The sequence below is a fragment of the Palaemon carinicauda genome, chromosome 20 (genome assembly GCF_036898095.1).
Source record: "Palaemon carinicauda isolate YSFRI2023 chromosome 20, ASM3689809v2, whole genome shotgun sequence".
Lineage (NCBI taxonomy): Eukaryota > Metazoa > Arthropoda > Malacostraca > Decapoda > Palaemonidae > Palaemon > Palaemon carinicauda.
In genome coordinates this window covers 107,544,880-107,572,163 of record NC_090744.1, presented here as the reverse complement: position 1 = coordinate 107,572,163, position 27,284 = coordinate 107,544,880, and the positions used below count along the sequence as shown (strand labels likewise).

The 27,284-nt window shown below is 32.9% G+C and overlaps 3 protein-coding genes across 10 annotated transcripts in view; 1 reads left to right on the top strand and 2 right to left on the bottom strand.

Moving 5' to 3' along the window:
* LOC137614353 (brefeldin A-inhibited guanine nucleotide-exchange protein 1-like) overlaps positions 1–711 on the bottom strand; it is a 110,345-nt gene extending 109,634 nt beyond the window's left edge. For 6 of the 8 annotated variants that reach the window (XM_068344132.1, XM_068344129.1, XM_068344135.1 and 3 more), the window contains exon 1: positions 409–684. The gene's annotated coding sequence lies outside the window, so the exon portion shown is untranslated. Of the gene's footprint in view, positions 1–408 lie in introns of all 8 variants that reach the window. The other 2 variants (XM_068344136.1, XM_068344130.1) reach the window with 2 other exon arrangements.
* The window catches only part of LOC137614355 (uncharacterized), a 283,239-nt gene that overhangs the window by 169,459 nt on the left and 86,496 nt on the right, over positions 1–27,284 (top strand).
* The window catches only part of LOC137614356 (uncharacterized), a 49,609-nt gene continuing 31,748 nt past the window's right edge, over positions 9,424–27,284 (bottom strand). The window contains exons 3-13 of the mRNA XM_068344138.1: positions 20,706–20,866; positions 19,706–19,887; positions 18,861–19,129; positions 16,237–16,354; positions 15,642–15,848; positions 13,116–14,303; positions 12,412–12,662; positions 11,915–12,104; positions 11,197–11,280; positions 10,684–10,800; positions 9,424–10,099 (exon numbers count right to left, since the gene is read on the bottom strand). Coding sequence (XP_068200239.1) covers positions 9,999–10,099; positions 10,684–10,800; positions 11,197–11,280; positions 11,915–12,104; positions 12,412–12,662; positions 13,116–14,303; positions 15,642–15,848; positions 16,237–16,354; positions 18,861–19,129; positions 19,706–19,887; positions 20,706–20,866 — 2,868 coding nt within the window. The 3' untranslated portion in view covers positions 9,424–9,998. The remainder of the gene's footprint in view (positions 10,100–10,683; positions 10,801–11,196; positions 11,281–11,914; positions 12,105–12,411; positions 12,663–13,115; positions 14,304–15,641; positions 15,849–16,236; positions 16,355–18,860; positions 19,130–19,705; positions 19,888–20,705; positions 20,867–27,284) is intronic.

The following is a 27,284-nucleotide window of genomic DNA, read 5'->3' as shown; positions in this document are numbered from 1 at the left end:
ATTATCATATCTTTACCAGGTAACTGGGTAAAGAAATACTCATGACTATATGGGAATACCCTAAAATCGCGAATCTAAACTAGGAAAGGTTAGCCATACCTCGACTTTGAGCAATCTGACATTGATACCTTATAGCCCTATCATATACAGTGGCCTATTTGTGGTACAGTTTAAGTTTTCAGATTTAAATTAGACTAATGTGGTGGAATAGTCTCTCATTTATTCAACAGTGACGTGTGGTCATACGGCCTATGGACCCGGACAATTCCCGTCACTCCAAATCACAAGACTTTGAATAATAGTCTGCAATGAAGCAATGGCCTTAAATCATACAGATGACGACCATTTTAACCTTCTCGCTTGAAACCCAAAACGCGAAAGGACCATCAAATGTTAATTACTATTTACCTGTCAAGAAATCTGGATCAGAAAAGGTATGTGTTTTTGTTATCAACGGAGAAGGGGGTTCGACGTTTCGTGGCACATAATCCTTTCCTGTTTTTTCCTTCACTATAATATTATCCTTTGATAAGATTCCTTGTGGATTGCAGCAACAAATATCAGGACCGGAAAATTAATAATATCGATAAAGAGTTGGTGACGTGTCAGGGTTAAACAACGCCTACCTCAAACAGCTGATCAGAACTTCACTTTAGGCAGCCATATTGGGGTCGCTTACTTTACTAAAACCATCCGGATTGTGAATGTCTTCTGTATCATTCATTTAGTAAAATTGTCATAGATTTTTAATAAGATTTATTTATGTTTCTAATTACCCTAATTATAGGTTTTTATATTTATTTTTCACATTTTTAGTGTATTATTACCTGATATCTAATATTATAGATAGAATAAACGTGTTTTGGCTTGGTTTTACAGAAGACGTTAGGTGTTCATACGACAACATTTTACTTATCAAAATATTAGGCACTTCACAGAATGTTACTCTTACATTTTAACGACGTCATTTTCTTTATAGATATTTATTTCAATCAATATGACCTGAAATTATAATATTATAGATATACAGTGATGTGTGGAAATAGCAAGTATTAAGGCTCAATGCCACAGAAGTTGTCCAAAATTCATTCCTACTGCATTATTTGTCAAACTGGTAACATTGAAATGAAAGTAAGTCGGAATACTAATTTATGTTATAAAACATTGCATAACTTTTGATAAGTATTTGCATTGATAAACTTGCAAATGAGAACACGATAGAAATTAATTACGTTACTTCATGAAACAACACAAATCACTGCCGGTAACTTTTTCTGAATAATTTGCCTTCGCAATGTTGTAACGAGACGTTTTTGCAAAAAAAAAAAAAAAAAAAAAAAAAAAAAAAAAAAAAAAACAATAGGAAAAAGAAAAAAGAAAAAAGAAAAAAAAATAGAAAGTGGTTACACAGCTACAATTACTAGTTGCCTAAGACTAGTTCCTTGGAATACCATATTCTACTACTTATCAGAATATTCAATTAAAGAGAAAATCATAGTAGATTTCTGATAAGACACTTACTGCATGTCCAAGTGACAAAATGTTCTTATTTTTAATCTTAATACAACCCCCACCGTGTTAACTTAACATTGTTGTTAAATGTCTGTTAAAATGATAATAAATCAATCAACACAAGACATTCTAAAATCATACTAGGTCTGTGACAAAACTTTTCCTCTCACTACGGTTTGTGTTTCTTCTTCTATCGTCAGTTTATTGACAGGACAGTTAAGAAACTTTCTTTTTCCGTTCCGTAAAAAAAATCTGCCTGAGACAAACCATTGCACAGTGGCACCAGCCACCCATTGAGATACTACCGCTAGAGAGTTATTGAATCCTTTGATTGGTTACGGCTCATTTTTCCCTTTGCCAAAGATACACCGAATAGTTTGGCATATTCTTTACATAATCTCCTGTGTCCTCATGCACCTGACAACATTGACATTACCAAACAATTTTTCTTCTCTCAAAGTTTCAGGTATGGTAAGCAGCTCTTTTAGGAAAAGGACACTCCAAAATCAAACCATTGTTCTCTAAGGCTTGGGTAGTGACATAGCCTCTGTCTTGGGGTAGAGCTCTCTCGGGCACACTATTCTATTTATTTCTCTCCCTCTTGTTTTTAAAGTTTTTTTTTTATAGATTACACATGAATGATTTATTTAAATGTTGTCACTCTTCTGGAAGTATTTAATTTAATTGTTAATTATTCTCCTGTTGTTTACTTATTTCTTTTCCTCACTGGGATGTTTTCCCTGCTAGAGCACTTAGGCTTATAGAATCCTGCTTTTCCAACTAGGGTTGCAGCTTAGCAAGTAATATTAATAATGATAATAATATATGCATACCCACATGCCTATACAATACATATATAAATATATATATATATATATATATATATATATATATATATATATATATATATATATATATATATATATATATATATATATATATATATACACACACATATATATATATATATATATATATATATATATATATATATATATATATATATATATATATATATATATATATATATATATATGTGTGTGTATATATATATATATATATATATATATATATATATATATATATATATATATATATATATATATATATATATATATATATATATATATATATAGTTCACCAAACTATCAATTAGGCTCCACAAGGCACTAGAAGAGTTGGAAGACCAAGGACTACATGACTGAGGACTATGTAGCGTGAAGTGTGAGATGATGAATGGAGGATCATGGAATTAAAAGCTCAAGATAGAGACGACTGGCGAAATCTAACGAGGCTCTTTGTGCCAATAGGCGTGGGAGGAGATGATGATAATAATGATGGTGATGATATATATATATATATATATATATATATATATATATATATATATATATATATATATATATATATATATATATATATATATCCTATGCCACTTGATATCGCAAGACAGAGGCAACAGGAATTAAAATGAAAAAAATGAAAATAATTATTGTTTTCTTGTATCAAGACATCTTCCTGTGGTATCATCTATTGCACTTACGTATATATATATATATATATATATATATATATATATATATATATATATATATATATATATATATATATTTATTTATATATATGTATATATATACACACATATATATACACACATATATATGCATATATATATATATATATATATATAGAGAGAGAGAGAGAGAGAGAGAGAGAGAGAGAGAGAGAGAGAGAGAGAGAGAGAGAGAGAGAGAGAGAGAGAGAGAGAGAGAATGTTCATCTAAATACAGAAACTATCAGCAAATGTACGCATTCAGTGAAAGGGAGAGAGATTGCTCTATCTTATATTGACCCGGTTTCGTTACAGCAGCGGTTATCAGAGAGAGAGAGAGAGAGAGAGAGAGAGAGAGAGAGAGAGAGAGAGAGAGAGAGAGAGAGAGAGATAACATTCTGTACAAACGTACAGTATATAGGGGTTCCGGATCCTAGATTATTTTTAGGTATTGTAAAATAATAATAATAATAATAATAATAATAATAATAATAATAATAATAATAATAATAATAATAATAATAATAATAATAATAATAATAATAACAAACTCCATACTATAGCGGTTGATGAACTGAAGCACCACAAACCAACTTGGAATGCGATGTACAAATTGACCTCATTAATCAAAGTCTTACTCTTTATTGCTGTCGTATTGATGGGTCCCTTAATCGTGTGATGCCTGATACGATGTGATCATTCAACTATAGTCCATTTCTTTTAGCGAGGCAGATTTGCACAGACTCGCAACGGTGCCCTTTTAGCTCGGAAAAGTTTCCTGATCGCTGATTGGTTAGAATTATCTTGTCCAACCAATCAGCGATCAGGGAACTTTTCCGAGCTAAAAGGGCACCGCTGCGAGTCGGTGCAAATATGGCTCGCTAAAATAAATTGACTATAGTTAACTCTACTTGATTGGTAATAAGTATTTTCTACTAATATCTTTTAAAACATAAACATATAGGAACATTTACTTTAAGTATTTTTGCCTTAATCTTTCCTTTAAAGGTTTAAAGGTCCCTCATGAATGGCAGAGGCGAGATAAAGGTCAATGCCCTAAAGACAGTCCATATAGCAATATCAGCACCCAAGCCCCTTCTCCATCAAGCTAGGACCAGGGAGGGCCAGGCAATGGCTGCTGATGACTCAACAAGTGAACATAATTAGTTTCCCCAAACTACTCCCCACCTCTAGCTCACAAGGATGGTGAGGTTGCAGACGCTACTAGAAACTATCGAGATTGGGTGTGTCTCGAACTCCCGTCCAACAGTTGTCAAGTAGGGACGTTTCCAATAGGCTACCACTACCCTTTCAATACTATTTTTTCCATTGCACTGTATGAAAGACATTTTAGCAATTAATTCCATGACCATACTTAGTAATTAGCTACAGTACACTTTGAATTATATGTTTGCCAGCGAATATTACTTTGCCAGCCAATTTGGCTGGTTTTCATATATATATATATATATATATATATATATATATATATATATATATATATATATATATATATATATATATATATATATATATTTTTTTTTTTTTTTTTTTTTTTTTTTTTTTTTTTTTTTTTTTTTTTTTTTTTTTTTTTTTTTTTTACATAACATACTGCACATATACCACATACACCTCTCTCATCCTAATAAGTGAACTCCCTTTTCACACCAAAAGACATGAAGAAACTATGTGTGCGTGCGTATGTATCCGTGATTAATTATCTCTCTCATAGTGGTTACTGATGCGATGTAAATGAAACATTAACTCGAGGGTCAACCGGTTTGATCAGCTTTTGATACCTTATAAGATTTGGGACACTCAAGCACAGGACTTTCTTGTTAAATTTTCTAAAGGAATGCTCATATAAATGTTGCTACTGGTAAGTAAAAACGTAAGTATATAACCCGATGGAAAAATAATATAAAGGCTCTCTTTTCCTATAAACTTCGTTTTCATTCGTAAATTAATTAATTCTATACACTGTTCTTAAGCAATGGTTGATATTTGTGTTCATAAGTTTCTTGGTGATTTATTCAAAGATGCTTTATGAATTAGCACATACACACACACGCACGCACGCCGCACACTAACAGACACACACACACACACACATATATATATATATATATATATATATATACATATATATATATAATGTGTGTATGTGTATTAATATACACGCATATGTATATATACATGTGTACACATACATATAAATTTACGTGTGCACACACACATATGTATATATATATATATATATATATATATATATATATATATATATATATATATATATATATATATATATATATATATATATAGATGTATATATATACAATATATACACGTATACACACACACACACACACACATATATATATATATATATATATATATATATATATATATATATATATATATATATATATATATATATATATATATATAAACATACGTATGCATATAGTGTCCGTGAAATGTGTAATGTGTATAGCCTACACATCCATAAATCAATGCCTTTATATATCTACAGATGATTATTTTGAGTATGCACTCACACCAACAGAACAGAACCCACACCACACGAAACAGCTAAAGCATACACGTCAGAGACGCGTATTCTTCAGTGGACAATAAACTAAACTTACCCACATATCTAAGAGAGAAATTATTTGAATAATGATATGGGCTCTCATCAGAGCCAATATTGTCTTTTGCGCATCAACAGCGTTATTGTGGAATCCGTAAGGCTTACTAAACCTTTTATATATTTTTTTTAAAGCTTTTTTTTTTTTATTTTACAGCTTTTATTAAACTTGATTTGTTTCTTCGTCAAGAGGAAAGCAAGGAAAATCAAATATGATGAAGTGTATTATCTGTCATGTCAAAAAATGTTGATTGATCGATTGCTTAATTTCTACAAACTGGCGTTACACTAATAATAATAATAATAATAATAATAATAATAATAATAATAATAATAATAATAATAATAATAATAATAATAATAATAATAATGATGATGATGATGATGATGATGATGATGATGATAAAAATAAATCATTATTATTATTATTATTATTATTATTATTATTATTATTATTATTATTATTAATATTATTATTATTATTATTATTATTATTATTATTATTATTATCATTATCATTATCATTATCATTATTATTAACTAAGCTACAACTCTAGTTGGAAAAGCAGAACGTCAGAAGTGTCATAAGATATGCATAATATGTAAACAAATGTAAGAAATAAAATATACATAAAAGGTCTCGAACGATTTGTCTTGCCATAATTATATAAAATGAAATATGAAGAAACGTTTAAATAAAGTAAAACAGAGGAAAACTTGACGGCTTAAAAGGCGAAGTGAGTTAACGAAAGCGGTCGATTTTTTTTTTCTTTTTTTTTTCTTCTAGCCGAGATTCTTTCTTAAGACCTGCTGGTCGTGACAAGCAGACAGCGAGCTATTGTATTATAAAAAAGGGGCTAACCCAAGTGCCGTCTACATGCGGATAAAGATTAAATGTAAACATACATGTGCACACTAGTACACCACACACACACACACACACACACACATATATATATATATATATATATATATATATATATATATATATATATATATATATATATATATATATATATATACACACACACACACACACACACACACATATATATATATATATATATATATATATATATATATATATGTATATATACACAGTATATATATATATATATATATATATATATATATATATATATATATATATATTTACATATTATATATATATATATATATATATATATATATATATATATATATATATATATATATATATACACACACACACACACACATATATATATATATATATATATATATATATATATATATATAGATAGATAGATAGATAGATAGATAGATAGATAGACGAGTTTGTATGCGTGTTAGTATGTACCTCAGTACATGCACGTGACTGTGTACATAGCTCGACTCATGAATAAACATTAGCCTCGATGAAAGAGCGACTTAATTCCACAACAGACCATCTCGAGAATTAATTCTTTTCACACCTGAATGACGAGTAATAATCGCATGAAAACATCGAGCGAATAATTCTAGTAAACCGAAGCGAACACGATTTTGCGAACCAGAAGCCAAGAAAAGAATCTCGGAAAGAAAGAAAACAATATGAGACGAAATAACATTTGTATGGCTTTGCCAGCAACATTTTAAGATGCCGGAAAGCATACTATCCCTTCGAGTTGATCCGGTTTTCAGATTAGCAATTGGTCTTCCTTGTGAGGAGAGAGCTTAGAGTGGTCTAACTTACTAGCAAAGGCCCATCTTTCCTCTAGGAGCAAAGGTTTGATAAGAAAACTGCGACCTTTTTTATGTTCCGTTAAAAGTGATATGTGTATGAGGCTTTTACAAATTTAAAAAAAAAACGTGAAAAGTATATTATTATTTAAAAAAAAAATATGAACAGTATGTTATGTATGAAATGTTTCATGGCATTCGTGTAGAGAATTTGAAAATTTAAAACAAATGGCATATCTGTTCCGATGTTTGTGATTTCTTGTTTATCTCGGTCACTTCCTTTAGTTGCTTTAAGTCGGTGATGACCATATAACCATTGTTCTCAAATCTCGAACTATGACTTAGTCTCTGTCCATTTACCATACACAGGTTTAGTTCAAGTCGCATTGTTTGATGGTAATTTATTTATTTATCTGTTAGAAGTTAGGGAGAGATAGGGGGCAAATATTTATGCATAGCTGATCTATATTCAAACCTCTACGAGGAAATGAATATTTACTTATGATTACAATATTTACTAATGTTAATCATAGCAGATCACGTACCAGGAAACAAACACCTGCCTGTACTTTTCGTTTAGGTCTGGCAAAGAAATGATGTATTTTTATTACTTACTTTGACGGCTGTTTTCCTGTCTTATACAGCAGGGGAACCCTACTCTCTACAGGAACCCCACTGTCATTTTATTTTGTTCGTCTTTTTGGATTAGTATTCTTTCCTTTCGGTACATAACTATAGTATATCTGAATTGTATAATTACTGTGTATAGTAAATTGAGCACTAAAAGCTGTGCAATAAAGTTTAAAATCCAAATATTCTTTAATAATGAGATAAACAAGATTGATAACTACTAGATGCATCATTGGTACTTTGCTAAACGTAGTGGAAAGCTTAACAAATAACTATCCAATTCGTGTACCAGTTTGTTATTTACACTTATCAGAGGTATATAGAAAACGATGTTCATTAATAGGAAAATCTTTTTTATTCTCAGTAACATTCAACTTAACGCTAGATACGTGGACCTTAACAAGTGAAAAACACAAATACAATATAATAAACACATGACATCTACGAAAACACATACGGAATACCTTCGCTGACAGGCTCACGTCCGGAGATCCACACTAAGCCACTTACTCCATATGACTGCTTTCCATACTGATATAGTCTTTAGGGAAAGACTCGTGATGGCATGAGGCCGGTTTCAACCAAACAAGCAACCATCCACGAGTCCTTTGATAGACTCAAACAGAAGAATACCAAATAGCCTACATTAACATTAGATTGTTTTAGCAACTGTGAAAACAATATTCCATTCTACCCTTCATGGGGTAGGTAACTTTGCCATTTTGGGAGTCTTGGCTCTTCTGATAAGGGATTAAATTGGCCATAATTGTTATAGGAATATGAGTAAAAAATTTGGCTTACAAAAGCATTGCTGAAGAAAGAACAGTAGTTACTCCTCTCATAAAAAATTAAACTATTTTATTTTACTATAGTCATTCAATTGATTGTTTACATAATGATCCGAATACAGATGGACTATTTCTATTTATTATGTGAGGCCTTTGGTGAGAGGGAGAGCCATTTTTTTAGTTTATTATACACGTGGATTTTAATCATTATTATCGAAAAGCAATATCTTTACTAAGCCCTCTTTACAATACATTTGTTTTCCTTTCCTGTTCCTAATTACTTCAAGTAATCTACTTAACGTTACAGGTCACCGGTTAGATTATATATCAGTCACACCAAATAACATGAAGAATATCTTCACTTCTGATTAATTCATTTATAAAAGTAAACACCTTAAAGGAGAGACTTGTTCGTTGATTTGTTGAAAACCAAAAGTAAATTTGAAAAGGGAGATAGAAATGGGAAAGGTTGAGCCGCGTAGGCAGGGAAATTCTGTAGGAAACAATGATTTTCTACAAATATATACTTCTCTATATTTTTTCTCAGTAAGAGGCAAGAAAAATTTGGAGAGAGAGAGAGAGAGAGAGAGAGAGAGAGAGAGAGAGAGAGAGAGAGAGAGAGAGAGAGAGAGAGAGAGAGAGAGAGAGAGAGAGAGAGAGAGAGAGAGAGAGAGAGAGAGATACTTTTACTGAATTACGAAATTTCTTTCCAAGTTACATTTGGCACATAGTTGTTAATGCAAGCACAGAGGTCAATATAGTTAGAAGAGGGAAAAAATAAATAGATAGAATAGTATAGGCAGTATTAAAAGGATTGAAATTAATATAGAAGGAAAAATGGGTAAAGCTCACTTTAATCTGAGACGTGGTTAATTCTTTCCATATACGCCTGGCACATATTGCTGGGAAGTTTGATTATTGAACATTATATGACATTTGTTATTTTTTCAGGTTTTTGTATACTGGCAGCATCACAAAATCATATCAACGAGAAAGATATAATATCTATTTCTCTCTCAACGCTTATTACATACTAGAAATTATATTTTTGGTATCTTGAAACGTTACATAAAGTAGAAAACAAGATATTCATCGAAGAGGATAAAGAGTTATAGTATCCCTTATAATATCATTTTCTATGAAGAAAGACATACGTTTTCTTTTAATATTAGGTCGGTGGTAAGAGGGGGGACTTAATAACTTGTAACACTCCATTCGCTGCGGTCACATCGGAGTACGTAATTTCAATGTCATTCACCGTAACTTTTCCTAGGAAATAAAACGGACAAAAAAAATTAGTTTATAATTCATGAAGTTATGATTTAATACTATATACCTGCCATTATTTAAAAAAAAATCACACTTATTGTAGTGGTGTCTTAAAGACAGCATTAATTATCAAGAACTTAACGAAAATTTTACTGCAATCCTCACCAAATAAAAGAGGATAAAAAACTAGGATTACATTTAGGCATTTAATGGGTCTTTAAGATAGTTTTGTAAATATCTCAGTGTTGATGAACTCTTAGTTTCTGGATCACAGTGAATGAGAAAAAAAAAACAGCTACAAAACTCTTATCCCGTGATTATGTCAATATAAATGAAAGCCTGTTTGATGTTCACGTTTGAAATAAATATATGCTTAGAGGTGGTATTATAATAATTCTATACATTTAAAAATTAAAATTATACCTGCTTGAGACGTTATTCTATTTTACGGTACAAAACGTCTATTTTAATGAAATACGTTTAGGCATTCATACATTTCTCAGGACTTATAACATACGTTATACATTCAAAGACTGCACAAACGCACATGTATTTATATATATATCAAAGTTCCTTCTTCTTACCTGAACTCGGTAATACTTTAGTGACAAGCGTGCTGTTATTGAGAGTGACAAGGGGCCAAGTGTTGGAGAAACCAGCTGTGTACCAGGTGCCCTCTACGATGTGAGATAGAATCCACGCTGTGGAATAAAAATAATTTGATAGCAATTAATCCTATATCTACTATTTGAATGATGGTGGAATTTGAGTTTGCAAGTATTTCTTATCATAACAAATGAATGTTTGTATATTCTACCCCTTGTTTTGATTGTTTTTGTACCCGAAACAACAACAATAATAAGAATAGGGCAGTGGGGAATACGGGGAAAGGAAGAGTACCCCTGGATACAATCCAATTTATAGCTCAAAGGCAGGTACTCGGGATGGGAAAGATTAAGGAAATAGGGAGAAAGAGAAGTACAGGAGAAGAACAAAAGAGAGGGACAGACCCTCTTGCGATATTATGGAATTGGTATTATTGTGGATATTGAGACCAACATTAAGGATATTCCAATCCCCAGTGTATTCCAGCCTACCTCGCCTGACTAGAGGGTCTTCAGAAATGGTAGTGTTTCTCAGCGAATCATCCTCTGGGGCAAATACTGTCACGGGGTTCAGTCCTGGAAAGGATAAAAAAATTATCTTTGTATAAACAGCAAGAAAATGGGGCATCAAACCACACTGTAACCCTATGCCCTTCTGTTTTAATGGTTTATTAATCGACTTGTAACATAATGTGGATCTTTATCATTCAGTGTAAAATGATGTAAAAACTAGAAATGCATAGGCAGTGTGGACATTAATTCCAAAAGTACGTAATGAAAAATAATTAGTTCCATATTCGTATCTGTGGTGATATGAATTTCCATAAAAATATACCGGCCATCAGGGAGTAATCTTTAATATGGATTTCAAGTTGTAAGTGGGATCTTTAGTTTGAAAGCCAAAATGAAATAACAATTAAGAAATTTCAACATTGACTTTCATGATGAGGATGAGGAATAAATCTGCTTCCATATCAAACTATGTGAATTGTAATCATATTCTTTAATTAAGAGAATACATAGCGAGTATTTGATGCGGATTACCTTTCTCTAGTGGTAATACTGGAACAACACATGAGTTGTTGATGTCAGGTGTAAACACACGATTGGAAAATATGAACAGGTCTATAGAAGAAACTAACGCAATAGTTTTTGGAGTAAATGTTGTAAAAGGCCTTAGCAAATCTTCCACTCTAATCACTATTCATACCTGAAAGATATGCCTGCATGTCGGGGTCCCTGGACAAAATTTCCGAAAAGATGGTGAGCAAAGGAGACAGTGATATTGTGGCGATCATGTGACCATAAGGAGCATATAGCATCTGATCGAGAATATGAATAACTCCATTGTTTGCCTCCTCATCTAGGTCAGAGATGATACTTCCCCCGGCCACCCATCTCTGAAAAAGTATATAAGAACTTATGAACAGTGCATATGAAATACCCACTGTGGGTCAGTGGTATATTGACCTTACCTGGACAGGTAGATATTTGAGATTAATATCTTGGTTCATATTTGCTCTAAATAATGATTTAATGAAGGATTCCGTTATTTTATTTAATTCTATTCTAATACATTTACCAGAAAATCACAAGTCTTGAACAGATGTTTTAAGAAAAAACTAATTTTACGCTACTATGCACTAAATAAGCATATCTCACATTCGTTCTAAATAATGAATCAAAAAAATAGTTACCATAACTTACTTTATCCTTAAATGCAGTACTTACAGCCAGGGGCCCCTCTGTGTAGTAAGACAGAACAAGGGTATGTCCCGCGTGAAGCGTGGGAAGATGAGCATCTGGACGGAACTCAGTGGCACTGAGGAACCTCCCTGGCACTACATGGTAAGACACGACTCGCCTCAAGAAGCGAGGGTGAGCCACCATCTCTTCCAAAGCCTTAAGCGGTATGGTTTCGACTGCTTCGTTGCTGGGAGCAAACACGGTCCATGGTCCTGGACAGTAATGAGAAGAAGATTGGAGTTTTAATTTTCATGGCAGTGGGTATAGAGAGACAGAAGTGTACCGCTTAGGAGAAAGTATGAATAAGGATACAACATGAGTGTCCAGAAAGACATTTTTCTAGCCTGTATATTTCAGTTTGTACATGTTCGTTTAATTGGAATATTTTTCATTTCATATATAATGTATGTGCATAAAAGCATGCGAGAGAGAGAGAGAGAGAGAGAGAGAGAGAGAGAGAGAGAGAGAGAGAGAGAGAGAGAGAGAGAGAGAGAGAGAGAGAGAGAGAGAGAGAGAGAGTAATTTGACAAGTATATCATGATAGATAGATAGAATTATATGTTCATATGCTCTGTTCTTACACAAAAATTTAAAACATTATCAATTACTGCTTAGTTAGTTACATTATGGGTGTTTTTCATAGTAAAGTGAGTAACGATACTAACCATCTAAATTAAGAGTCCTAGTAAGCCCAGAAATCTCTACCAATTCAGCAAACTTTGTGAGATTAAGTCTCTTCATAAGAGAAATGATATTCATATGTTTTCTCTCTTCCACTGTGATGACATTTTCAGGCCTCCAGATGAAGGGTCCATTAGGAACTAAAACTGGAGTACTTTGCTGGCTCTTTTTCTCAATACTATCAGTAAATCTTTCTTCTTCAAAGTTCTCTGTGATTTGGGGATAAATGTTTGCTGAGGTATGATTTAACGAGTTGTGAGATCCAAAAATATCTTTAACTTCAGGTTTCCCACTGGCTGGAAGCCCATTGATATCTGGGTGAGGAGGAGAGTCGAGGAGAATGATAAAATCTGATGTTGTGACAGGTTTATCTACAATTACTCTGGCGATTGGAGGATCTGTTGTTATCTGAAGGATATCACTTATGATGGAACTTCCAAAAGTATCGACTTTAGCACCATTGCCATAAAACCCTTCAGGGCTCAGCAACTGGGGTACAGCAGTTCCTATCAGTGGCAGTGGCTTAACAATATTTTGTGCAAAATTATTAATGTGTAGGGGTGTGACCTTGTGCTCTTGTCCTTCTGCATGAGACTTTTGTGAGTCTGATTCTCTGTGGTGATCTTCAGAAGACCTATCAAGCATTTCCAAAAAACTAGCAAGTACAAGGTTTTCCTGTTGGCAGCATGGTTCAATTGTTTCAGATATGGAGGCACTTGTTATTGTGTTGTGATTACTATTCTTATTTTCAATAGTCTGAATGTTATTGTGTGTGTGTGGGATACTTAGAATATTCTGTCCGCTTCTAGACAGGGTCTGAACTATCGCGGCGTCGGGTAACTGCGTTTTCAGTGCTGGAGAAGGAAGACCGTCTCTTCTGGAAGCTGATGAACTTCCTGTTTTCGTCTTTAATGGTAACAGTTCCTTGAAAGGATCTCTATCTGGCAGATCATACAGGCCAGAGATGACAGGGACCTCTGGAACTATGTCCCCTCCACTGACAAAGCTCTCAAATATAGGTGATTCGGTCTGAAGAATGAATGGATTAGGGATTGCGGTTGGATCAGAACCAAGATCCGAGTCAGGTATGACATCAGCTACAACATGGACGACTCCATTTGTGGCAGATAAATTGCAGCCTCTCATTGGTACGCCGTTTACTGTAATGGTACCTGAAGAAAAGGACAATCATAATTTAGTTTATCATAATTAATAACCAAATCGTTCTATTTATACTCTTTTCATGAATCTAAAGTAAGAGAAAAAAATAGAATCTATAGTTGATTGATATGCGAAAGTAATTAAAATAAATTCCTCACGAATAACACTTTTGCATAATAAATGGGGAAAACGAGTACCTGACTAGATGAAATTAAGAAAAACATAAGGTACTTTATGTAAATGAGTGAACAAATACCTTTGATGACAAAATAAGAAAGACGAAACGTGCAGTATCCGGTATATACGTTCACATAATTTCAGTTAGTTCTAGGAAAAATAAATCAGTAAATACATTTGTATAATTGAAATTCTGTCTAAAAATATAGATCGGTATAGGCCTACTCTTGTATCTGTAATACATTAACATATGTAAATTACAGATGATAGTTCCATAAAAGGATGCAATAAGCTTACAATTGAATTTTGGAGGTGGTGCACAGATGGTAAATAACATTCTATCCTTGAATAAATATATAAAAAGTAACTGTGACTCATTATTAAAACAGGCCTTAAGCAATAAAGCTTTTAAGTAGAAGTAGAGAATGAGTCTGATGATGAGCTATTATTGAAAAATTGAGTTTACTATAGTTCTAACCAGTGATAAATTAAATGTAAACAAAACAAGCTCTTTGCATATGCAGATGATGCTACTCTTTTTGCATCAATAACAATTCCTGGCTGTAGACTGAAGGTTGCTAAATCCTTTAATAGAGATCTAACCAAAATTAATATATGGTGCAAATATGGAGTATGAAGTTAAACGGTTATAGAGAAAATGAGTAATGATTCTTATTTTCATAATATGACTCAAATATAAATATAAATAATATGAAGGTAAACGATTCCTATAAACGTAGATTCTTCATGATATTCAATGCTTCCAATAAGAAATGTCCTTTTGTAGTTCAAAGTTATCAAATCTTTTCCATGAAAAGATATATATTTGATATATATAAGCTACAATGGGATAAATTTCCTTATCTAATCCATATATTTTTACCGTATGATAGGATATACGGGGTAAAAAAAAATACAGTCGAAACACACGTTAAAAGGGATGTTTGAAGTATCAAAGTCTTTCATCTTCAGCTGGTTATGTCATATCAGGTCTACATGGCCAAACTTCATTTTACTTCTTCACATAATCGAAGATGTGAAACCTCAACTCTTTTGATATTGAAAGTCAAAGTAAACAGTTACCTGTTGGACCTAGTCTGCATTTATTTTCTGGGCATCAGCCTGTACTTATATACATACATCAAGACAGAAAATATCTCACTTGAACATACCATCTGCTTCTCTCCTAAATGTGACTGAGGTTCCTGCTAACGTTGTCATTGTCCGATGCAGAAGAAGTCCTTCGGAATACCATGTTCCTTTCAGCATATGTTTTTCAAGTAAGTCCTTCCCTAGGGCTCTTTGCATCAGGACTCCCGGCCACGCATATCCTTTCGAGGATATGGCCGAGTCAGGGGGAGCCAATAGTGTATAGACTCCTATGAAAGATTGATAAATAGATTTAGAAAAGATATCAATGGGTACTAGTAAAGTGATAATTGGATAAAAAAAAAAACTTGAGGTGTTGAATTATATAGAAATATAGATATTCTGAAAAAAGAAAATTCTAAATACATTTTTTTCTTTTGCTTACAAACTTTAGGATTTAGAATTATTTGCTTTATTGAGTCAAAAACTTGAGAAGTGGAATGAAATGAAAATGTAAAGAGGAATTAAAAGAAAAAAAATCAAAATAAGTTTACAAACTTTAGGATTTTGATTCACTATTTTTTTAGGGACTACATGTGCACTCATGAATTTGGCTGTAAAAATATGTAGTGGCCAAAGAAATCAAGCTATAGACTCATGGATCTAAAATCTAATTACCTTTTTCGAAGTCACCAACGACAGTGAGAAGCGTAGTGATTCGACTGAGAGGAAGGCCAGTATTCACTAAAACACTCATGAGATCTCCAACCGGAGGTTGCAGGATGTCATCTACTACCTATAAGGAGGAACATTAAGACAGATCAGAAGAGTTCTCAAGCAGAAAGATGCTAAAACTAGTTATATTATTAGAATAGGCACTAATTCTTGTATCTCAGTTCATTGGGAGAATTAAACCCTATGAGGTGGATTCGCGTTATTTTCAAAGTTAGATTAGTGTTATTTTTTAAGCTAGATTCATTTTATATTCAAAGCTAATTTCTCTTTATCAAAGCTAAATTCAGGTTATTTTCAAAGCTAGATTTGCGTTATTTTCAATGAAAGATTCACGTTATTTTCAAAGCTAGATTTGCGTAGTTTTCAAAGCTAAATTCACGTTATTTTCAAAGGTAAATTCACGTTACTTTCAAACCTAAATTCACGTTATTTTCCAAGTTAGATTCGCATTATTTTCAAAGCTAGGTTTACGTGCTTTTCAAAATTAGAATCCCATTATATTCAAAGTTAGATTCACGTTATTTTCAAAGCTAGATTTGTAAAGTTTTCTAAGATAGAATCCCTTAATATTCAAAATTAGATTCCCGTTATTTTTAAAGCTAGATTTACAAAGTTTTCCAGGCTAGAATCCCGTAATATTCAAAGTTAGATTCACGTTATTTTTAAAGCTAGATTTACAAAGTTTTCCAAGCTAGAATCCCGTAATATTCAAAGTTAGATTCACGTTATTTTTAAAGCTAGATTTACAAAGTTTTCCAAGCTAGAATCCCGTAATATTCAAAGTTAGATTCACGTTATTTTTAAAGCTAGATTTGCAAAGTTTTCCAAGCTAGAATCCCGTAATATTCAAAGTTAGATTCACGTTATTTTTAAAGCTAGATTTACAAAGTTTTCCAAGCTAAAATCCCGTAATATTCAAAGTTAGATTCACGTTATTTTTAAAGCTAGATTTACAAAGTTTTCCAAGCTAGAATCCCGTAATATTCAAAGTTAGAATCACGTTATTTTCAAAGCTATATTTACAGTATTTTTAGAGTTAGATACGCGTTATTTTCAAATTCAGATTAACTTTTTATCCAAAGCTTTGTTCACGTTATTTTCAAAGCTAGATTCCCATTATTTCCAAAGCTAGATTCACGTTATTTTCAAAGCTAGATTCACATTACTTCTAAAGCTATATTCACGTTATTTTCAAAGCTAGATTCACATTATTTCCAAAGCTAGATTCACGTTATTTTCAAAGCTAGATTCACATTATTTCCAAAGCTATATTCACGTTATTTTCAAAGCTAGATTCACATTATTTCCAAAGCTAGATTCACGTTATTTTCAAAGCTAGATTCACATTATTTCCAAAGCTAGATTCACGTTATTTTCAAAGCTAGATTCACATTATTTCCAAAGCTAGATTCGTGTTATTTTCAAAGCTAGATTCACATTATTTTCAAAGCTAGATTCAAGTTATTTTCAAAGCTAGGTTCATATTATTTCCAAAGCTAGATTCGTGTTATTTTCAAAGCTAGATTCACATTATTTTCAAAGCTAGATTCAAGTTATTTTCAAAGCTAGGTTCATATTATTTCCAAAGCTAGATTCACGTTATTCCCAAAGCTAGATTCACATTATTCCCAAAGCTAGATTCACGTTATTTTCAAAGCTAGATTCAAATTATTTTTAAAGCTAATTCACGTTATTTTCAAAGCTAAATTCACATTGTTTTTAGAGCTAGATTCGCATTATTTTCAAAGCTAAATTCACATTATTTTTAGAGCTACATTCACGTTATTTTCAAAGTGGGATTTGAGCTATTTTCAGTAGTAGGTCCAAAAAGCAATATAAATTCAGAAAGTATTTCCAATAGGCAATATAAACCAAGAGAGTATTTCCAAAAGGCAATATAAATCTAAAAAGTATTTCCAATAGGCAATCTAAACCAAAAGAGTATTTCCAAAAGGCAATATAAATCTAAAAAGTATTTCCAATAGACAATCTAAACCAAAAGAGTATTTCCAAAAGGCAATATAAATCTAAAAAGTATTTCCAATAGGCAATCTAAACCAAAAGAGTATTTCCAAAAGGCAATATAAATCTAAAAAGTATTTCCAATAGACAATCTAAACCAAAAGAGTATTTCCAATAGGCAATATAAATCTAAAGAGCATTTCCAACATGCAATCTAAAACAAAAGAGCATTTCCAACATGCAATCTAAACCAAAAGAGTATTTCCAAAAGGCAATATAAATCTAAAGAGCATTTCCAACATGCAATCTAAAACAAAAGAGCATTTCCAACATGCAATCTAAAAGAAGAGAGCATTTCCAATATGCAATCTAAATCTAAAGAGCATTTCCAATAGGCAATATAAATCTAAAGAGCATTTCCAGTAGGCAATTTAAATCTAAAGAATATTTCCAATAGGCAATATAAATCTAAAGAGCATTTCCAATAGGCAATCTCAGTCAAAAGAGCATTTCCAATAGGCGATCTAAGCCAAAATAGCATTTCCAATAGGCAATCTAAATCTAAAACATTGAAACTGATGGGCAATGACCTAATTTATCTTAACCTGTATAGTGCCATAAGAGAACGTAAGATCCCCACGGGTCACTGGCACGCCGTTGGCATAGGTCACTCCACCATGCACGTTGAACCTCAACGTGGGTCCCAGCAGGGTCACAAAAGTGGAATCGTTAGTGATTTCAGGAGGGGTCTGACCTTGCAGGGGGATCACGTGGTAAGAGAGGTCGGTCCCACGAGCTAGGTCAAATAGTTCTTGACGAGACAATTTGGAGAAGGCTGACTGCGAGGGCACAAGGAGAATAAAGGGACCTTCTCCTGTCATTGGAGGGAAAAATACACATGTTGTTTATCTATTAAATAATTTTGTTTATGTGTTTATATGCTGGTATATATTTTTTATGCAAGACGTTATAAAGAGATTAAATAATAATAAAAAATGTTGCTGAAATCCTTTGAAATTTTGGTAATATAAATGAACTGAACATTCTCTAAAGATTAGGTTAAAACAACGATGGCTTTCTGAATAGTTTAACTGTAAGAGGAATGGTAATGTAATAATCAACCATTGTTATAAGGAGTTGAAATATCTGAATATCTAGCTAGTTAGAGTTCTCTTGCTTAAAGGTTCACTCGGGCACACTATTCTATCTTCCTTCTCTTCCTTTTGTTTTGTTAAGTTTTTATAGTTTGTATAGAATATATTTATGTTAATGTTACTGTTCTTAAAATAATTTAATTTTCCTTGTTTCCTTTCCTCACTGGGCTATTTTCCCTGTCGGGGCCCCTTGGCTTATAGCATCCTACTTTTCCAACAAGGGTTGTAGCTTGGCAAGTAATGATAATAATAATAAACAATTTGATTACCAAAAAAGTAAATTCTTCTGTACCTACCATTCGTCACAAGCTTTTGCAAGAGACCAGTCGTTTCCAGAAGGCCAAGCATTGTCACCAGTCCAGCCTCTTGCAATACGCGAACAATACTGGTGCTGTCCGGTGAGTTTGCAAGCTCGAAGAGCGTTGCAAATTTTTCAATGGAAGAGAGTTCGCTCAGCGGTCGGTTGTGTCCTGAAGGACTATGAAGAGTGAATGTCATTCGTCAATTATGTAAAAAGGGGACTGCGCAGAATTTGGAAAATTTTAAAATCTAAGATAAATTCTTGTTGTTTTAGAGGTCTTGAATTTGTTCTACTCTCTCTCAAGGATAACACAAAATGTTAAAATAACGAGCATAAAATAATGTATAGCATATGTATTGAATAGTATTTTCTATTCAGTAAAAAGTTAAAAGCAAATGGTTATGAACATACTGTAAACTGACAAAACATATTGAAATTATCTAGCGAAATCTGTTGCTTAACTTTATTTTGTCCCGATTAATAAAAGTTTTCTAGTACAAGGCTTTTAAATATTACTGTGAGATATTATGTAAAAATACATCTCTTAGTTCTTCGAAAATTCATAGTAGGGACAGTTTCAAAATTCTATTTAAAACATCACATTCAAGCGAATTCCTGAAACTTTTCAAGATAAGTCATACATTTCAGAATGAAAATCATGCTACAAACATTTACTAAGTTGTTTGAATTTTGTTTTGCAACATTTCAGAGTTCAACCACTTTTGATAATCACTAATTAAAGATTTCTCTCCATCATTTAAAATCTTGACTTTTTGGCACTTTATATATATATATATATATATATATATATATATATATATATATATATATATATATATATATATATATATATATATATATATATATATATATATAAATAACATGAAAAAAATTATCACTTGGTAATTCTAAAAATACTGTTTGACTAAATTCAACAATTTAACAATTTAGCAATTCAACAATGAAATCTGAACTACAATTATCTATAACCTTACCTGAATCCTGTTGGTAATCTTCCAAAGTTCGTGGGCTTTTGACCTGATGACGACGTCGAGGTCAAATCAATCACAGATAAATCACTTGAGTGACCTTGAAACCCCGGGTCAACGCTGCTCAGGTCATCCAAGGCAAGAATATCCAACTGTCTTTTTGTCCTCTTGGATGAGAAGGAAAGTTTAATCGCTTCAAAATACTAAATTTAGAAGCATTACTATTATGCAATGAATTAAAATTGTTAACTCCTAATTTCTACTTAAAGAATTAACTTTTATTTTCATTGTGGAATAAAATTGGATTCTTTTATGTATAGTTCCATTTCTTATATCAATCTTATACTTATTTTCTATTGGACATGATATACGTTACTTGTTTATACATCTGAAAGAGGCGATAAATAGGATTGATAATCTTTGGTCATTACATTGCATTCAGCAACGACAGGTTTTGGAAGTGTATCAGTTTTACTCTCAAGTTCCAATCGGTATAAATGAGTTTTATGTTCCATCTAAAGTCTGAATTCAACCCACCTAGGAACCCACCTAGCACACACACACGTGTAATCAAACATACCTATGGATACAGACATATATATATATATATATATATATATATATATATATATATATATATATATATATATATATATATATATATATATATAATATATACATATACATATATATATATATATATATATATATATATATATACTGTATATATATGTATATATATACAATTTATATATATATACATATATATAGATGTATATATATACATATATATATATATATATATATATATATATATATATATATATATATATATATATATATATATATACATATATATATATATATACACACACACACACACATATATATATATATATATATATGTATATATATGTATTGTTATGACGCACACACATGTATATATACATATATATTGTATGTATATATTCATATCCGAGAGAGAGAGAGAGAGAGAGAGAGAGAGAGAGAGAGAGAGAGAGAGAGAGAGAGAGAGAGAGAGAGAGAGAGAGAGAGAGAGAGAGAGGATTATATAGTATATAGAAAAATGCAATTTTTACTCCTACTCTAGAAATCCTGTTCATATTAATACATTTATTTCATCTGTATGCAATACAAATAGCATACGAAACATGGGTATACCTTCAACTGTGAAAAAAAAAAATTCACAATAATACATTTGCTAAAAGTATGATACAAGTACAAAATGACCTGAATATTGCCACCCTCTTTGACGGGACGGGCACACTGCTACTATAGCGCGTTTTACATTGATTGCAGCATTGCAATCCAAGATTCCACACTATCAGACCAGTTTCAGAGAACAGCTTGCAACGCACTCTCTCCCAAGATGATATCAAAGGTTACCCAGGACTTTAGAGAACTTTAGAGGTGTTGTGTTTCTTGGAATGTAATGAACTGCATAAGAAGAAGGACTTAGCATGAAAGGATTGCTTCCGTAGTATAAGGTTATGGTGGCCTATTGGTAACGTCCCTACCTGGCCTTCTGCAGGACTGTGGTTAGAGTCCCGCTCGAGCTCGATATTTTTGTGTAGTGTGTGCAACATCACCATTCATGTGAGTTAATGATGACGGGTTTTGGGGAGCCTATATGTCTACCTGCTGAGAAATCTACAGCCATTAACTGGCCCTCCTTGGTCGTAGTTTGGGTGGAGAGGGGGGTTTGGGCGCTGATCGTATCTATATTGGGTATTGCCCTGCTAGCTAGGGCAATGTCCCTATCCACTGCTTCTGCCATTCATAAGTGGCCTTTAAACCTTAAACCTTTATAGCATGAAAAAGGATGTTGATTTTAAAAAGTATGAAATGCTTTATGTGATATAGTTCATTTTTAAGTAGAAAGGTACCGCCTGTATTTCATCGAATAAAAAGCAACCTAACTGTTTTAGATAAAAAGTGAATAAAGGATGAAGAAGAAATGTAGGTTAATGGAAACTATAAAATATATAGAGAAATAACAGCCAAAGGACGTTTTCAATAACATTTAAAAAAAAAGTTAGATCTAAACCTATTCTAACGGGAAATTCTCTGTTTAATTGTTGTTTGAAGAGGGACTCGGTTTGTCATAAATAGATGTTAGTTTTCATAAATGGAGAGAGTAAGGAAATTAAAAGTAAGTATAGCTTTGATTTGCATATTTACACATTCACTTATCATTCTTTCAATAATCACTGTTATTCTGAATCCCTGCTGAATTCCCAAAATAGAGTGAGGGCTTTTCATTTCATTTTAAAATTTGGATTTAAAACTTCCAATAAAAACGTCTCTATGAAGATTTCAGGAATCCGGATTCTCTCACTCTCTCTCTCTCTCTCTCTCTCTCTCTCTCTCTCTCTCTCTCTCTCTCTCTCTCTCTCTCTCTCTCCTAGAAGAACTAACCCAAATTGAAAAAATAGATATATTAAATATAAGTGAAACGTGGTATTCCTAAGAGACTGGCAGTGATGACCAGATAAAGGGTTTCCAAACTTATAGATCAGACAGAAAAAATAGGAATCAAGGGGGAACCGCAATATATGGAAGAGACATAAATCAAGGAAAAGTCTGTGAAAAATACAGCAACACAGAATGTGAATTGATTGCGGTAGAATTTGAATTTGAAAAACTAGTGAATATTGTAGTTTACAGACCCCCAAATACTAAGGAGTTTGACATAATAATAGAAAAAATAGATGATATATGTAGAAACCATAAAGACTGGAATATACTCCTATCCGGAGATTTTAACTTTCCTTTCGTGGATTGGAATGAACGGATAGAAGAAAGTGGTTGTATGTATACATATAAAAAAGAGAGTAATAGTAGCGCAGAAGATAAGAGGCAATTTGAAAAGCTTCAAGATATGCTATTAGAACATAATATGCAACAAATAAACCACATTCCAACAAGAAAGGAAAATGTCTTAGATCTAGTATTTGTGAATGAGGTGAATTATGTTAAAGAAATAATAGTGTATAACACGGGAATTTCAGACCACAATGTCATAGAATTAATAGTTCATTCCAAAGCAAGTGATCACAGAATTAATAAAAGCACAAAACTTTGGGAAGGATATGGAAAATATAATTTTTACAGTAAGAATATAAAATGGTCAGAAATAAATGAAGAACTGAATAAAGAATGGAAAAATGTATTTATAAGTGATAATATACAGGTAAATACGGACATACTGTACAAAATACTGGAGAAAATTGTTGAAAAATATGTACCGAAAAAAAAACAATAAACAAAAGACGTGCATACCAAGAGACAGAAGGATCTTATTTCAGAAAATTAGAAAGTGGAAGAAAAATCCTGCAAAAGAAAAAAATGTGTGGAAAATGAGGGAAATAGAATGTAAGATAGAAAATGCAGAACAAAAGATTATACAGTCGAAAGAAAATGAAAAAAGGGACTTAGAAGAAAGGACACTTCAAAATATAAAAAGAAACCCCAAAGTACTTTACTCCTATGCAAAAAAGATGAATAAAGGGAGAATAGAAATAGGCCCTCTAAGAATTGAAGGACGGCTAACGAATGAAAAAAAGGAAATATGCAACATATTAGCAGAAAAATATAAGAGTGAGTTCACGCCAAGAATTGCAAATGAGAATAATGAAACAGAAATGAGAGAAGAAAATGTTGAATATCTAACGGATATAGATATTAATGAAGCAGATATTGTCATGGCTATAAACGAAATTAAAAATGGATCGGCAGCCGGACCAGATGGAGTTCCAGCGATTTTGTTAAAAAAAACTGCAAACACTATCGCGAAGCCGCTTGCAATACTGCTAAGACAGAGTGTAGATATGAGCGAGATATATGTTAAACATAAATTAGCTTATATAACCCCTATCTTCAAAAGTGGATCAAGACTAGAGGCAAGCAATTATAGACCTGTTAGTCTAACATCACATATTATGAAAGTGTATGAGAGGGTAATAAAAAAGAAAATAATGAACCATTTGGTCAAAAATAATTTGTTTAATATGGGTCAACACGGTTTCGTACCTGGAAAAAGTACACAGACCCAACTGATAGCACACTATGAAAACATATACAAAAATATGATAAATGAAAAAGACACAGATGTGATCTATCTAGATTTTGCAAAAGCCTTTGACAAGGTAGACCATAACATATTGGAGAAAAAAATGAGAAAGCATAATATTGTGGGAAAGATAGGAAAATGGGTAAAAGAATTCCTGCAAAACAGAAAACAGATAGTGGTTGCAAATGACGAGAAATCAGATGAAGCCCAGGTAATATCGGGTGTGCCACAAGGTACGGTATTAGCTGCACTGCTGTTTGTTATTATGATCTCAGACATAGACTGTGATGTTGAAAACTCCGTAGTGAGAAGTTTCGCCGATGACACAAGAATAAGTAGAGAAATTACTTGTGATGAAGATAGGAACTCACTACAAAGAGATCTAAACAAAATATATGAATGGGCGGAGATAAATAGGATGGTATTTAACTCCGATAAATTCGAATCAATAAATTATGGAAACAGAGAAGGAATGGTGTATGCATACAAAGGACCTAATAATGAGACAATCACAAACAAGGAAGCAATTAAAGACCTTGGTGTAATTTTAAATAGGAATATGTTATGCAACGACCAAATAGCAACACTGTTGGCTAAATGTAAAGCAAAAATGGGAATGTTATTCAGACACTTTAAAACAAGAAAAGCTGAACACATGATTATGCTTTACAAAACTTATGTGCGTAGTACACTCGAGTACTGCAATGTGATATGGTACCCACACTACCAAAAGGATATTGCGCAAATAGAGAGTGTACAAAGGTCCTATACTGCTAGAATAGAAGAAGTTAAGGACCTTGACTACTGGGAAAGACTGCAATTTTTAAAACTATACAGTCTAGAAAGGAGAAGAGAACGCTACATGATAATACAAGCATGGAAGCAAATAGAAGGAATTACTGAAAACATCATGGAGCTTAAAATATCAGAAAGAGCAAGCCGAGGTAGATTAATAGTGCCAAAAAATATTCCAGGTAAACTGAGAAAGGCGCACAGGACATTAATCCACTACGCACCAGCATCGATAATGCAGCGACTATTTAATGTGCTGCCACTTCATCTAAGAAACATATCAGGAGTGAGCGTAGATGTGTTTAAGAATAAGCTCGATAAATACCTAAGATGCATCCCAGACCATCCAAGACTGGAAGATGCAAAATACACCGGAAGATGCATTAGCAACTCTCTGGTGGATATACGAGGTGCCTCACACTGAGGGACCTGGGGGAACCCAAACAAAAAATAAGGCAATAAGGCTCTCTCTCTCTCTCTCTCTCTCTCTCTCTCTCTCTCTCTCTCTCTCTCTCTCTCTCTCTCTCTCTCTTTTACTAATTCACATTTGCTACTATTTCTGGATAAAATAATTTATTCAAACATATTTTGGGGACAACTATGTTTTTCGGATGCCAAAATATTTTTTTATCTCCACAATAAATTGAAGTTAATAACGTAAATCTTATTGCAAAACCTTTCTTGTCATATTTATGTATATTCTGTAAATCCACCAGTACTTTGCGTCCGTTTAATAAGATATTATTAAAAAAATTAAAAATGATCGTTATAAATCAATAATGTATTAACACGCAATATGCCTGAAGATGTCTTTAATATTTATCAAAGGGAATTTTAATTGAACGATAATAGAGTGAATTAAATTTTAATTAACTATTTTCTTTTTAGATTAATTTTCTTTTATTTTACGTAATCAGTGATAATTAGATAAAGGAAGAATCAAAACTTATAATCATCATTACAAGAACAATAGTGTCTGAGGAATGTGCTTTACTGTCTGTAAAGAACAAAGTAAAAATACTTGAATCTAATTGTCATTCAAGACACATTGAACAATTTCCGGTCCACATGGTTGAAGCCTTCGTTGCATAACAGCATTTAAAAACATCATCCTCTACTTCATCTTAAATACACACATCACTCCGTCCCGCCCCTTCGGCTCCCTTACTACCTGCGGGGGGGGGGGGGGGGGGGGAGATGGGGAGATGGAGTCTGAGAGCAAGTCTGAGAGGCATCCTCGCGCTTGGAGCCCCCGCGAAACCCCAGCATCCACCTAAAAGCTCCTCCCATATCCAACCCGCTGGCGAAGGGCGAGCGACGTCAGTCATCTCCGAATTTCTCTGTTCTTCCTCCTTTCGTTCGCTCCCTTGCCTCCTCCTCCTCCTCCGTCGCCTCCTCTGAGAGGAGGATGAGGAGAAGGAGGAGGAGATTGCAGCATCCATCCCATCTCTCCTTGTCTATCACCACAGCCTCCCAGCGCCATTCGCGACAACAGCAACTCATAAGTAGCGTAGTTGTGCTTTGCTGGTCCTGCTTCTCAGTAACCCCCCTTTTTCACCCCCTTGCTCTCATATCCTTACCCTCCCTCCCTCCCTCATCCTCTCCAACCCCACACAAACGTTCTCGGCTGACCTGGACCACGCGGGAGATGACGAAAACGGGGATGCTGGCTGTTTTGTTGATCAGTTGATGGCAATACT